General features: G+C 38.8%; 1 protein-coding gene across 2 annotated transcripts in view; it reads right to left on the reverse strand.

Moving 5' to 3' along the window:
* Positions 1-372: 372 nt before the first annotated feature.
* The window catches only part of LOC128207634 (uncharacterized), a 29,464-nt gene continuing 13,241 nt past the window's right edge, over positions 373-16,595 (reverse strand). Inside the window, exons 1-2 of one of the 2 annotated variants that reach the window (XM_052910670.1) lie at positions 6,429-6,586; positions 373-4,661 (exon numbers count right to left, since the gene is read on the reverse strand). In XM_052910670.1, the coding sequence (XP_052766630.1) occupies positions 2,597-3,655 (1,059 nt within the window). In that variant the 5' untranslated portion in view covers positions 3,656-4,661; positions 6,429-6,586 and the 3' untranslated portion in view covers positions 373-2,596. Of the gene's footprint in view, positions 4,662-6,428; positions 6,587-16,595 lie in introns of those variants that run through there. The other variant, XM_052910671.1, reaches the window with a different exon arrangement.

Genomic DNA, 16,595 nt, shown 5'->3' on the forward strand with positions numbered 1-16,595 from the left:
AATAATCAGCCACTGTTTTTGGTTGATGTCCTGTTCTGCTTTCAAATACAGTGAACGAAATAAACAAATACATGTACACTTATCAAATAAGACAAATTAATTCGAGTGCACAGCGTAAAGCAATCGTAACTCCATATAAATAAAGACGTTTGACGTTGGACCCTGAAAATGTATAACAGATTATATATAAAGATTAATAACCTAACAATTAATACTTCAAAAAGTATAACTGGAAATGATTGTTCAAGTGCATTTTGTGAATATCAACTAGCATGCATCTATACATATATATATATATATATATATATATTTATATATATATATATATATATATATATATAAACATATACATATATTTAAGAAATAGTACCATGACAGATATATGTTTATATACAACCCTTCATAAGACAGAATGGGTTTTGAAACAAGCATAATGGAACACAAATTAACAACTTCTAATACTGTTGTAAGTAGGAGAATATAATCGTATTCTCTATGGACTCGTTCCAAAAACACACTGCCTAAAACAATCGAAAGGTGCAAACTTAAACTCACAAGTAGGTCAGTAGTGGTATCACAGGCTGACCTATAGAAATTCAAGTACATTTGATTATATAATAGAAATACAAACTTTTGATATCGTTGGAAACCCGACATAAGTGCGTACATGAGGTATCGTTATAATAGTAAGTAAAATATACGAGAACATGAACAAAATGGTTCTTTAAAGTTTAATATAATTTAAAACTTTAAATTAAATGCACTAGAACTAAACGCCGATCGGTAAAGTTAAAACAGAGTATCGTCACTCAATACCATCTTACTTTTATCAACTTGCAATACTATTCAAGGTTTTTGTTTCGGAAAAAATATAGCATTTTTAAATACAATTCCTTCCACACAGAGACTTGTTGAACAAGATATACATCCTAGTGGTTTACTTTCAGAACGCAAACATTGTGCAATATACAGATTTAAAAGATGAAATACAAAATTCTTTGTAAAGATCGTTTTAAATGATATCCTGGCACCTTACCATTAACGAGAAGATCAGATAAGCTGGATTCCGAGGAGGCAAAACATTACAAGCTAAGTAAATCTTTTGCCGAACAATGATATAACTTCGGCAAAATTTCATCGTAAATCGAACTCAAACTTGTCGTTAAAGGAAAGTTATTATTTTCTGAATTTCACAAACTGTTCTGTGATAGATTTTAGTTGTAAAGCATTACGATTGTTGTTTTTTCTTAGTTCTTAAAGTGGATTTTTTTACTCGTTGGTCCAAACCGATTTTGGGCATTTTCAAATGCGCGTTCTCCTTTTAACTTTCGTTATTTTGATCAAGTTTGGAAGAGAACATGCTCGTCATGTCTCTTCTTAATGCAGGATTTACGGGCGGGCTCTATTATGCATTTCACTCTCTTGAACTCACTTTAATATTTCAAACTCAATGAAAACGTCTCAATCTTGATATCTAGCTACAGTATTTTTTTGTTATTGGTCGTGGTTTTACCTTCAATAATATATAGACATCAAGTATGATGAGATAAAGGGTTGGAGTTTTAAATGCATCGAATATAGAGAGTACATACCTAGTTTTCATTCACTTACATGTACTGTTATTCGCTAAACTGTTGTCAAATGTTACATATGGCACACAAAATGTGCATATACTTTTATGCGAAGTTTTCTGCATTTTTTAATATAGAAACGGTCTTTAATCACCGTGAGAGTTGTCTTACAGTAATACACTCTAGATCCTTACACCAATCTAGCAATGTAACGTTTAATTTGTAAATCAATACGGCAATCGAAGACAGCTATATTATCTTCAGTTCTCTGAAATCTGATATCAGCGTAATTAATTTGTTAAGATATGGATTTCACAAATATCTCCCCACTAAAACACTTCTGACGTAATACCCGAAACTGAATGTAATTAAGTGGAGATAAGAACATATTAATGAAATGATCAAAACTGCAGAACCTAACCACCGCATATAATTTTGTTATATGGACGGAAAACTGTAAACATGTTCATATCCATATGTAAACAATAAAGGATAACAATGTCAACATTTACAACTAAACCAATGATCTGCTAGACAGTTCGAGCTTAGCTTGTATCATCGACATGATGTTGATCCTCTTTAGCACCAAATATCGCCCGTAAAGACCTTCCTCAAACGGATAGTTTTATAAACTATTCACTTGTAGTTTCATGTAGACGTCTGCTGACAAAGATCGCCTGTTTCTCTTTTCAACGGTCCTTACCACACACAACAAGTTTCCCAGATAGTTCCAGTGTCCATTGAATTGGTAAATGCACCCGTACCGTCTTTTAGCAAGTCAGTTTCTCTTTTCTAAGACACTTGAGATGAATTACGAAGAGGTTCAAGTTTGTGTACATCTTGGCACACATAATTGACACCAAGTATATTGCTAGCTACTAAATGAACATCTGGTATGTTTCCAGTTGTGTCCGTTGTGACTAGGTCCGCTTGGACAAATATTGCAAAATAAATTAATCTGTCTTCAATTTCCTAAAAGAGTTACAGGAAGTTGACAAAACATCGGAATTCATTGTTAAATACATTTACGCCTTAATATGGCCCTCCTTTTGATTGTTATTAATCCACTGCTTAACTTTCCGAGATGGGCTTATCTCAATTGCTCTCGGTGTCGCGTCCATTTCTTCATCATACAAGTCATTTTCACGAGCAATTGCATTTAATGCGTCATCAGTATCACAGCTTTGTTTTGAAGATTGTTTGTGCACATCCGCGTATTTCCGTGAAGTATCCGGCAAATTCCGTGAAGAGTCCGGAATATTCAATGAGGTGTCCGGATCCTTCCGAGAAGTTTCCGGGTGATTCCGTGGTGTATTTTCCCGAGGCTCACTCTCTGAATCTGACGTTCTTCTTGTTCGCCGTTTCTTTTTCTTTTTGTTATTCACCGTAGGATTTGTCCTTAACGGTAAGAGAAGGGCGGCCGTTTGCGACTGTCTTTGATCTGCGTCTCTGCTAGACAGCTGTGCCTTACTGTCCGAATTACTGTGAAATGCGTGTAAAAGAGATTCACTACGACGCAGTGACAGTGCGTTCAATTTGTCTCTATTCTTGTCCCGCCGCGGGCTTTCATCTCTTTCATACCTATCTGATGGGTTCTTGGACGAGAATATACTTGGGAGTTTGGAGACCTTTTCCTCGACATCCGTAGATCCGACATCTGAGCTCTCCTGGTCTGTATTCGAGTGACGCTTGTTGTAGCTGTTAAACTCAACATTAGTGCGGTTCATGTCCAGATGAGAGGGACAGCTAGGCGAGCGGCAGTAGGAGGACCGCAGCTCGCGTGTCATGTTCCGGTGCCGCATGGCACGAGAGCCAGGAAGACTCGCAATACTCGTTGAATTGGCGCGGTCGATGGTCGGAAACTTCACGGGGCTACTGGACAACGATAGTGCGGGAACGCTTCCTCGTGTTGTCAGTACCTTCCGTTCATGTGGAGAAGAGTTACAAAAATCACTAGGGTCCGTTTCACTTCCGATTGAAATGGCACTCTTTCGCGATATTGGCGGAAACAACGACTCTTCCATGGTCTGGTGGTGGGTCAAGGTCGCCCCCGCGAGGTCAGCGCCTATGTACACCGGGGGCATGTTGCAATGCCCCTATGAAACATGTCAAACAGTTTGAAATCAGTCCGATGTTTAAGCTCTAGATCCGTCCGTTTACTATTTAGTGTATTTAACGTTTTCCATCTTACGGAACACCACGTGGGGGACTGGCGTTCCTTGTCGTGGAGAGGTGCCTTTCAGCACTAACGAGTCTCTTGTCGTGGAGAGGTGCCTTTCAGTACTAACGAGTCTCTTGTCGTGGAGAGGTGCCTTTTAGCACTAACGAGTCTCTTGTCGTGGAGAGGTGCCTTTCAGTACTAACGAGTCTCTTGTCGTGGAGAGGTGCCTTTTAGCACTAACGAGTCTCTTGTCGTGGAGGGGTGCCTTTTAGTACTAACGAGTCTCTTGTCGTGGAGAGGTGCCTTTCAGTACTAACGAGTCTCTTGTCGTGGAGAGGTGCCTTTCAGTACTAACGAGTCTCTTGTCGTGGAGAGGTGCCTTTTAGCACTAACGAGTGTCTTGTCGTGGAGAGGTGCCTTTTAGCACTAACGAATCTCTTGTCGTGGAGAGGTGCCTTTCAGCACTAACGAGTCTCTTGTCGTGGAGAGGTGCCTTTTAGCACTAACGAGTCTCTTGTCGTGGAGAGAGGTGCCTTTCAGCACTAACGAGTCTCTTGTCGTGGAGAGGTGCCTTTAGCACTAAGGAGTCTCTTGTCGTGGAGAGGTGCCTTTCAGCACTAACGAGTCTCTTGTCGTGGAGAGAGGTGCCTTTCAGCACTTACGAGGAGAGGTGCCTTCCTTTCAGCACTAATGAGTCTCTTGTCGTGGAGAGGTGCTATTCAGCAGTCACGAGTCTCTTGTCGTGGAGAGGTGTCTTTCAGTACTAACGAGTCTCTTGTCGTGGAGAGAGGTGCTTTTCAGCAGTCACGAGTCTCTTGTCGTGGAGAGGTGTCTTTCAGTACTAACGAGTCTCTTGTCGTGGAGAGAGGTGCCTTTCAGCACTAATGAGTCTCTTGTCGTGGAGAGGTGCTATTCAACAGAGTTTTTTCCTGAAAATATAAAACAGTTTTCTTTGTTATAGAAAGCATCCAATATCTGTATATCAAAATACATTTAACACTCTCTAACAGTTATATATATATATAGCTAAAGTCTTACCCGGAAGTACCTGAATCTTGTTAGATGCATTGTAAACGCAATAAATAAATCCTCTGATATGAATATTACTGTGATTACTCTCATGTTATACTTATTATAACTGTAGGCTGTTGTACATTGGAAGATGTGTATCGTTATAGCCCACTTTCATAACACCAGTGCATTATCATAATGGCCTTGACCATTAATTTCTCGTCTGAAACAAAACTTCCAAATCCCACAACTACCATTGCCAAGAATTAGTCTCTATTCCATACCGTATGACACGTGAGGCTGCAATAAAATAAAGCAATTATTATCTACTGATTGGTAATAAAGCCGACAGTTTCATTGGTGTACCAAATAAAGAATGTATCAGGATCAATTCGACTGACCCAATACATTCTACAGCCCTGGATGTATGTCAGGCTATACGAGTATTACCTATCAAACGTTATTGCTCGTAAAAACGAGGGATTTTCCGCGATAAGAAACGAACATAAATTATCTAAAGGGCAAGTTCTGAGAACCTTTAAGCGATTTTTCTCACGCAGATTTAGATTTAATTGAGCATTAATGATCTCTTTTGAAAACAGAAGACAAAAAAACGACATATTTTGTATAATAATACATCATGGCGTGAGTTATAAAATATTAAATGCCAGTGGTAGGTATGTCAGAGGTGACGTCAGACATGCTGTCAATGTTCCGAACAAGAGTGCAAGAGGGGGCAAACTTTGGCCGACGATACCCTTTAAAGCCTGGGAAAACTACGGACGCCCTTGAATGGTGCCCATATATGGAGGGCAGACATCGTACATTGTCCCATGTGACGCGTTCGTGTTCAAAGACCAGTAATGAACCCATAAGCGGATTAGCAAGACCTCATACCAAAGTTTAGGGTCGTAGTTAAACTCAAGTACTGATTTATATATATTTTATATAAAGTCTTACGTAAAAATTTTGTTAGTGTTAGAGCTAACCCTAACCTTTCTGTTTACCAACAATAAAAACTCAGAATATCATATAATATTTTAATCGTTTTTGATATTTATTCGTTAAAACTGCTTACTGTGAGTTGAAGTATGGTCACATCGAGGGGTGAAAGCGAAAAGGTTCTATCTGCTTCTTTATTTAATGTCACTTAGAACCTTTTCGCATTCACCCCTCGACATAGATGTCCACATTGAGCAATATTATTCAACTATTATTGTAAACATTACGCCCGGCAGAAGAAACACCCCAGCTGAACATCTAGCAACAGACTGGGATCAGACGAAGTGTACAACTGATCGGACCGGGGGTTGGGTTACAATACAATGTTAATCCCTATAATGTTATTATAAAGAATTTCAACATTTTAATCAGATTACGGGATTACTTTAACAGTAATCAGGGCACGCCACTACAGCGTTGAAAATCTTATGTAAGTAAAAGTACATGGAGCGATCAACGGTCAATTTCAATATAATACATTTAATATCTCAAGTGGGTGGGAATTATCCGTCTTGATAATGTAGATCAATTCAAAGTGTTTTTATACTGCCTGAAATCTCTATAATTGTATTTTCAATAACAAACATCGTCACGTACACTGTCAAAACTGTCGGCTCCATACAAGTAAACACACCAGGCTTAGGCTTATCATATTAATATGGACACTGTATTTATGAACTTACTTTCCGTCCGGTACAGGTATATCACTCCCACATCAGGGCACTTTATAAGACTCTATAACATACACAAAACACTACACTAAGTCAACATAATACAATTAATCCTGCCGTTTAAAACAGAACTATTCACAGTGCAAACTGAATCCCAAATGAACTCGTCAATAATACGTCTGGTGGATAGCTCGATTTCCATTCAATGAAAGCCGAGCTCGTCAAGCCGGCTTCATTCATTAAACTACTGGATTGGTTCTGCTATGGTCAAAAACCGATGACGTTACAAATCGTTACCAATCAGACTAAATTGATATTTTTATCAAGGAAAGTGAACACTCACACCCCGAAAGAATAAAAGTGTGTGTTTTTTACATGAAATAAAATTTAATGTTTTATGTAAAATGAACTTCTACACAAGAAATATGAAACGAAATGACGTTTATTGAAGTAACCTTCACCGCGGCTGTTCCCACGGGTCATGTAAGACATGTCGTAGAGAATGAAATATGGTGTAAGATTAAGCCAATCTTAACCAAAAAATGTCCATAGGCGATAGATAGTAAGTCATACATTTGATAGGATCGCCGGTAGAGGGTGGACATTTCCGGGGTTGTCCATCTTCGTTTTGCGTATGCTGAATCATACAGTTCTACAGTTTACAGTTTATTTCCAAATACATTTAGACAAAATTGCCCATGCGCATCAAATAATATGTAGACATGCACAACTATAATGGTAGCTTCGATTCGAGATTAGCGAATTAATAACATTCATGTTTTACATTTTTGATAATAAGATGTATTTCAATATTCTCATGTAGTTTGACAAAATAATGACATCTTACAGAATTGGAAATACAATTTTGCTATTATTTCGTAAGTCTGTCTAACGACTTTCAAAACGAAATTTTAAGTTAGTCTGGAACTGGTTATTCGACCCATAAGGACACTACAAGGTATAAAAGTAATATTCCATAGTGTTTACATCACTTGCCATTCTAATGTTTATACTAGTAATCTGTATTAACGAACAATTACTTTTTCAAGGAAAAACTGAACTTGAGGGCAGCGAACACGCTTGGACCAGTTTCAACTTCAACCATCTACCCTATATGCACTGGTAACAGCAATAGTTTAGCAGTTCTTGGGATCCGTTCAGAGAAAATGCCGTCGTGTTGTACGATAATAATTCACTAAATTACTAACTGGATACTTATTCGCTAATATGGTTAACGAATAGTACAAAGTTCCCCCGCAAAGATTGAAGCCATTAATAATGGATGTGACTCGTGGAAGCACTGTTACAGGAGTTCACGAAATTTGCCCATTTCACTCATTTACAAACATTCAACAATCTATCATATAAAAGTCTTAAGCATGTACAATGTGACGCTTGCCAAAATTTCGGTTCACAACATGGTATTAAGTATGATAAAATATTTGCAAGTGATTAGTGCCTAATGATTCATAACTTATATCACCAGAGAATGCTTGATAATACCGCCTGTCATTTATATAAATTGCCTGCAATTCTTCGAGCCATTAATGGTGTATATCGACATTTCAAATCTTTAACATTGATATGCAATATTTCAAAACCGGTCTAAATATAATGGAAATTAGAATTATTACTACCGATATCAATTGAAGATTGCAAAATTACAGACTAATTAAGTTTAATTATGATATTTCAAATTGAGTAGAAAAACGGAAAAAAATATCATTAAAGAAAATGATAAGCTACATTGTCGATAGACAAACAAACACAATTATGCACTTTTATATTCGATTTAGTTGTTAAGTAGTAATACATGTCATTTAATCTAAAATAATTTCAATTCTGTTAGAAATGATCAGTTAAAGAAACAAATCTCTTCTGCAATAAGATGAACAGCATCTTACGTAAGTCTATTTACCAGACTGACCATGTGACCATGGCTGGTCCTGATCAAGGATTATCACTCTGAATCAAGAGTCGCAATGAAGGTCTAAAACTCTGAATCAAGAGTCGCAATGAAGGTCTAAAACTCTGAATCAAGAGTCGCAATGAGGGTCTGAAACTCTAAATCAAGAGTCGCAATGAAAACCTCAAAGTCTGAATCAAGAACCGTAATGAAAGCCTCAAAGTCTGAATCAAGAACCGTAATGAAAGCCTCAAAGTCTGAATCAAGAACCGTAATGAAAGCCTCAAAGTCTGAATCAAGAACCGTAATGAAAGCCTCAAAGTCTGAATCAAGAGTCGCAATGAAGGTCTAAAACTTTGAATCAAGAGTCGTAATGAAGGTCTAAAACACTGAATCAAGAGTCGCAATGAAAGCCTCAAAGTCTGAATCAAGAACGGTAATGAAAGCCTCAAAGTCTGAATCAAGAACGGTAATGAAAGCCTCAAAGTCTGAATCAAGAGTCGCAATGAAGGTCTAAAACTCTGAATCAACAGTCACAATGAAGGCCTAAAACTCTGAATCAAGAACCGTAATGAAAGCCTCAAAGTCTGAATCAAGAGTCGAAATGAAGGCCTAAAACTCTGAAATAAAAGTCGCAATGAAGGTCTAAAACTCTGAATCAAGAGTCGAAATGAAGGCCTAAAACTCTGAAATAAAAGTCGCAATGAAGGTCTAAAACTCTGAATCAAGAGTCGCAATAAAAGCCTCAAAGTCTGAATCGAGAGTCGCAAGAAAGCCTCAAAGTCTGAATCGAGAGTCGCAATGAAAGCCTCAAAGTCTGAATCGAGAGTAGGAATGAAGGTCTAAAACTCTGAATCGAGAGTCGCAATGAAAGCCTCAAAGTCTGACCCAAGAACCGTAATGAAAGCCTCAAAGTCTGAATCAAGAGCCGAAATGAAGGTCTATCTCTCTAAATCAAATACCACAATGGTGGCCGTACACTCTGTATCCAGACCCGCAGTGAAGGCCAATCACTCTGAATCAAGTACCACATTGGGTGTCGTACACACTGAATCAAGTACCACAATGGGGACGTACACTCTGAATCAAGTACCACAATGGGGCCGAACACTCTGAATCAAGTACCATAATGGGGGACGAACACTCTGAATCAAGTTCCACAATGGGGAACGAACACTCTGAATAAAGTACCACAATGGGAACGAACACTCTGAATCAAGTACCACAATGGGGACGAACACTCTGAATCAAGTACCACAATGGGGGACGAACACTCTGAATCAAGTACCACAATGGGGACGAACACTCTGAATCAAGTACCACAATGGGGACGAACACTCTGAATCAAGTACCACAGTGAGAGCCAAAAATATAATTTCTTGATTAGTATACACCGGTATGTTGTACTCGAACAAGATGCTTCGTATAGGTCTTAGAATGGCTTGTTTCAAAACACAACAGGTACACATTGTTATATAGCATTATTAATGACCAATTTATGGATTGAATGATGAATACTGACTTTGCACAACACATGTATTGTCAAATATAACATTTATTTCCAACATTTTAGCTACTATGGAATGCTTGCTTTGGGAAGTCTTTGGATCAAAACAATAGTTTCTCAGTAATTGTTTACAATTTCTTTTCCAGTCTGCTGAGCCGCAGGTCAATACAACCCCGGAAGTGCAAGTGTAACCCGAACCAGCCTGGCAGATCGGCGTCCGGGATAATTGTACATTAACCGAGTTATACTAAAATACCTCTTACTCATACAAATTGACCTGCGTCAATCTTAAAAAGACTTGGAAAGTGTAAACACAAAATTACGCAGTTATAAATAACACTATCATTAAGAGAGCACAAAAACCCCCACACTATTTACTTAGCACGATGTCAGTTTGAAGCATATTATACAAAACATATTGTATACATCGCGTCGTAACCGAAACATGTAGAGTATACATCGCGTCGTTACCGAAACATGTAGAGTATACATCGCGTCGTAATCGAAACATGTAGAGTATACATCGCGTCGTTACCGAAACATGTAGAGTATACATCGCGTCGTAACCGAAACATATAGAGTATACATCGCGTCGTAATCGAAACATGCAGAGTATACATCGCGTCGTTACCGAAACATGTAGAGTATACATCGCGTCGTTACCGAAACATGTAGAGTATACATCGCGTCGTTACCGAAACATGTAGAGTATACATCGCGTCGTTACCGAAACATGTAGAGTATACATCGCGTCGTTACCGAAACATGTAGAGTATACATCGCGTCGTTACCGAAACATGTAGAGTATACATCGCGTCGTTACCGAAACATGTAGAGTATACATCGCGTCGTTACCGAAACATGTAGAGTATACATCGCGTCGTAACCGAAACATGTAGAGTATACATCGCGTCGTAACCGAAACACGTAGAGTATACATAGCGTCGTTACCGAAACACGTAGAGTATACATCGCGTCGTTACCGAAACATGCAGAGTATACATCGCGTCGTAACCGAAACATGTAGAGTATACATCGCGTCGTTACCGAAACATGCAGAGTATACATCGCGTCGTTACCGAAACATGTAGAGTATACATCGCGTCGTTACCGAAACATGTAGACTATACATCGCGTCGTTACCGAAACATGTAGACTATACATCGCGTCGTAACCGAAACATGTAGAGTATACATCGCGTCGTTACCGAAACATGCAGAGTATACATCGCGTCGTTACCGAAACATGCAGAGTATACATAGCATCGTTACCGAAACATGTAGAGTATACATCGCGTCGTAACAGAAACATATAGAGTATACATCGCGTCGTTACCGAAACATATAGAGTATACATCGCGTCGTTACCGAAACATGTAGAGTATACATCGCGTCGTAACCGAAACATGTAGAGTATACATCGCGTCGTAACCGAAACATGTAGAGTATACATCGCGTCGTTACCGAAACATGTAGAGTATACATCGCGTCGTTACCGAAACATGTAGAGTATACATCGCGTCGTTACCGAAACATGTAGAGTATACATCGCGTCGTAACCGAAACATGTAGAGTATACATCGCGTCGTTACCGAAACATGCAGAGTATACATCGCGTCGTTACCGAAACATGTAGAGTATACATCGCGTCGTTACCGAAACATGTAGAGTATACATCGCGTCGTTACCGAAACATGTAGAGTATACATCGCGTCGTAACCGAAACATGCAGAGTATACATCGCGTCGTTACCGAAACATGTAGACTATACATCGCGTCGTTACCGAAACATGTAGACTATACATCGCGTCGTTACCGAAACATGTAGAGTATACATCGCGTCGTAACCGAAACATGTAGAGTATACATCGCGTCGTTACCGAAACATGTAGAGTATACATCGCGTCGTAACCGAAACATGCAGAGTATACATCGCGTCGTAACCGAAACATGCAGAGTATACATCGCGTCGTTACCGAAACATGTAGAGTATACATCGCGTCGTAACCGAAACATGTAGAGTATACATCGCGTCGTAACCGAAACATGTAGACTATACATCGCGTCGTTACCGAAACATGCAGACTATACATCGTGTCGTTACCGAAACATGTAGAGTATACATCGTGTCGTAACCGAAACATGCAGAGTATACATCGCGTCGTTACCGAAACATGCAGAGTATACATCGCGTCGTTACCGAAACATGTAGAGTATACATCGCGTCGTAACCGAAACATATAGAGTATACATCGCGTCGTTACCGAAACATGCAGAGTATACATCGCGATGTTACCGAAACATGCAGAGTATACATCGCGTCGTAACCGAAACATATAGAGTATGCATCGCATCGTTTCCGATGTCAGCAGTTACATGACAAGTAAACAACTTGAAAGGCATAACTTAGTCTTTAAAAAAATAGTTTTGGCTATGTAATGATTGATAGTGGTGTGTGATATGGTCTTGAAAACCAGCACAAGGGGCTTGCTCCTTTGTGTTTACCTGACTGTAACCGGCACAAGGGGCTTCCTTTGTGTTTTACTGACTAACCGACACAAGGGGATTCCTTTGTGTTTTACCGACTGTAACCGGCACAAGGGGCTTCCTTTATGTTTTACCGACTGTAACCGATACAAGGGGCTTCATTTGTCTTTAACTGACTGTTACCGGCACAAGGGCTTCGTTTGTGTTTTACTGACTGTTGCCGGCACAAGGGCTTTTTTGTGTTCAACTGACTGTAACCGGCACAAGGTGCTTCCTTTGTGTTTGACTGATTGTTACCAACACAAGGGGCATCCTTTGTGTTTTACTGACTGTAACAGGTACAAGGATCTTCGTTTGTGTTTTACTGACTGTAACCGGCACAAGAGGCTTCATTTGTGTTTTACTGACTGTAACCGGCATAAGGGGCTTCCTTTGTGTTTTACTGACTGTAACCGGTACAAGAGGCTTCCTTTGTGTTTTACTGACTATAACCAGTACATGGGGGCTTCCTTTGTGTTTTACTGACTGTAACAGGCACAAGGGGATACCTTTGTGTTCAACTAACTGTAACCGGCACAAGGGGCTTCGTGTGTGTTTTACTGACGGTAACCGGCACAAGGTGCTTCCTTTGTGTTTGACTGACTGTAACCAGCACAAGGGGCTTCGTGTGTGTTTTACTGACTGTAACAGGCACAAGGGGATTCCTTTGTGTTCAACTAACTGTAACCGGCACAAGGGGCTTCGTGTGTGTTTTACTGACTGTAACCGGCACAAGGTGCTTCCTTTGTGTTTGACTGACAGTAACCGGCACAAGGTGCTTCCTTTGTGTTTGACTGACTGTAACCAGCACAAGGGGCTTCGTGTGTGTTTTACCGACTGTAACCGGCACAAGGGGCTTCCTTAGTGTTCACTGACTACAACCGATACAAGGGGCTTCGTGTGTGTTTGACTGACAGTAACCGTCACAAGGGGCTTCCTTAGTGTTCACTGACTGCAACCAATACAAGGGGCTTCGTGTGTGTTTTACTGACTGTTAGCGGCACAAAGGGCTTCTTTTGTGTTTTACTGACTGTAACCGGCACAATGGCTTTATTTGTGTTCAACTAACTGTAACCGGTATAAGGGGCTTCCTTTGTGTTCAACTGACTGTAACCGTCATAAAGGGCTTCCTTTGTGTTCAACTGACTGTAACCGTCATAAGGGGCTTCCTTTGTGTGTTCAACTGACTGTAACCATAAGGGGTTTCCTTCATTTTTACTGACTGTAACTGGCACAACGGGCTTCCTTTGAGTTTTTAATTCACTTTGTCCCAGACGCTTTGTTGACCCATCAGCTATCCTTTATTCACTTTGGCGCATTTCCAAAAGGTTCATTAAGACATCTTTCATTGACTAACAAAGCATATTTTTTTGCAGTACATAATTAACACTTGTAAGTACCAAGAGAACATGTCATGGCATAACATGCCACCCTCCCCAACACACGATATGTGACATGCAAATGAGAAGGAACATTTAATTGTTACTGCCTTTTAATGTGATTGTTGTGGAACGAGCTGACCTCCTGCAGAGCATTTAATAGGTTTTAATCGTTCAAGTACTCTAAGTGTATGTAATCGTTTCGATCATGTCCAATTTCACTACATGCAGTAAATGACCCGATTCGTCCCAACTTCGTTACCTTAACTCGTACATCACATTACATCTCTCTAATAATGAACGAATCCGTCACAATACTTGAATATAATGTCATGAATACATGATTGCCGATTGATATGTTTCATATTTCAAGTTGCCTGTCATAATTCGATTTGTTGGATTAACTTTGAATTGAGCATAGGCAGAAATACAATTAGTAATTTACAATGTACAATGACTGTTTTACTTTCCTATACATTTAATTTACTTTTCACTATTTAGAACGGAGCGAGTCAATATCTAGGGCGTTTTATTTATTCACTTCAATCCTTATAAATGCATGTATTCCTAATCAAAATGATGTAATGCTTTCTACTTGAGCAAATTTATTTAAATTATTTAAGTTTTTAGTGTAGGACGACATTTAAAGAGCAATTTAAAAGTCTCATTTTGGCGTCGAAGCCACTTCATAGTTCATTCTATACCGACGGCAGGTGGGCGTTCAAACACGAGTACATGGCTTAGGGTCACAAAAGCCAAAGCAAAGCCAGAACATTTCATCCTATGAAAAACTTTGAACAAATGGAAGACAAACACGAGCTACTTAAAACTCTGATCCCAACTGCAAACAAACCACCATAGAAGAAACAATCCAAGAACAATTATTACTAGACGAATAATGAAAACTAATAAAATAATATTAATGTTACTAAAAAAACACAGGAAGACAACATTTTCGTTTTTGTTATTGTTTTGTGAATGACAATGGTCTATGTGTTTACATTGTTCCAAAAACTTCTCGCGTAAGTATGACATTACCCCATGAGTGCACGTGTGTCGAGGGGAGAGTGCATCAAGGCAAATGTATACTTGCCCCGATCAAGTGCTTGTCTGGATGCACTTAAACAATGAAACGTTCAAAAAACGGTTCGAAAGAGGATTCAAGACCGTGTCAAATGCATCTACATGCAAACTACTCGCGATAACATGATAATGTTTAAAGAAGACAGACAATCACTCGTCATACTTAGATAAGATCGAACACAGTTACCAAATCAGAACATTCTACACATTTACCAAATCAGAACATTCTACACATTTATAAAATCAGAACATTGTACACAGTAACCAAATCAGAACATTCTACACATTTACCAAATCAGAACATTGTACACACTTATAAAATCAGAACATTCTACACATTTTTCAAATCAGAACATTATACACATTTATTGTACACACATTTTGCATTTCTGAGATAAATATGGGTGAGAATTTTAAAACTTATTTCGTCCAAAACGTTACAAAGAACGAATTAGAGAAGAAGAAGTACAAAAGCCGAAATAAAAGCGGACGAGGACAACAATGTCAATCTAGCAGTGATTGTCAACAAACTTGGCACGAATTCTTGAATTGTTAGCCGTAAAGGGCTGTCGGACGATGAAAGCAAACTGAACATGAAATCACCTTCCACTGGGAAGCAAGGCTGATTAATTATTTTCAGACAAAAAGAACAATGTTTAATGACATATCAGATAAGTCGAAGTGCAGACTTAATGTTCTCTTGATATCGAATAACTGTCGATTTCTTTTGCTGTAAAAATAATTAATCTCATTTCTGACATGCAAGAAAGAAGTTTATCACATTTAAGGAAGGTATTGTGAATAAAAAAACCCAGTTCGAATAGGACGGATGAATAATCGGGGTTTAATAAATCAAACTCGAATCAATATTGAGGTAAATCAAAAGTACGCGTTTTGTCCAATATGCTCTGTATAATAGCTGTGGTATTTTGACATTTCTGTTTTTAGTTTTATTCAATAAATTACTACGGCCAGGAAGTATGCAGGTACTTGCTACAACTGATCTTAACCAGTTCTTAATTGTAACATTTACCTCTTTTTGAACTATTAATATTTTGAGATGTGTAGGTTTTGTGCCAGATGATTATTGCTGAACTAACATGTATATATATATAGCCATAAATGCCTACTTGACATATGAAGCACTATATTAAGTATTACATTTGGCAGATACCCGGCACTAACTAGCCCAAATACGAGCACAGTCAATCCGACAGATCAATTTTACATTTCATTTAATTTTGGCAATTATGCACGCTGGATTGGAATATCTCCACTAATCCGCACTAACCATGTACTGGCATGGGTAAACTTTTGACCAAGACTGGAAAATGCTACCCACGGTGTTGACCATGAATCTTGTGAGCTCATACAATATTTAAACAGACTGGGCGAGCCGGGGGATGCCCCATACAATGCCATCAATGTTTCAGCGCCATCCATTGTTTGTATTACGGGAACATATTTGATACAAAGGATTATAACTTTATCGAAAACATCATTGACCTTCAAATAATCCAATTTAATGTAATGATAGTATTGATAAGTTTAGTATTGTTTAAGGAGCATGCACGTCAGTTATTTTACACTTCAAGCAGATATGCAATCATCGGTACAGCTGAGCAAACGATGAAACATGCGAGGCTAGAACTATGTTCAATAAACGAACAGTAAGCTTCATTAATTGTACATAGTAATTGCCTTATAACATATATTTGGACACTGTGGCAGCTGCACAATTATACTTGGTCATTATACGAGGTGATTCCAGACCTCTAT

Source organism: Mya arenaria, chromosome 11 (assembly GCF_026914265.1).
Source record: "Mya arenaria isolate MELC-2E11 chromosome 11, ASM2691426v1".
Classification (NCBI taxonomy): domain Eukaryota; kingdom Metazoa; phylum Mollusca; class Bivalvia; order Myida; family Myidae; genus Mya; species Mya arenaria.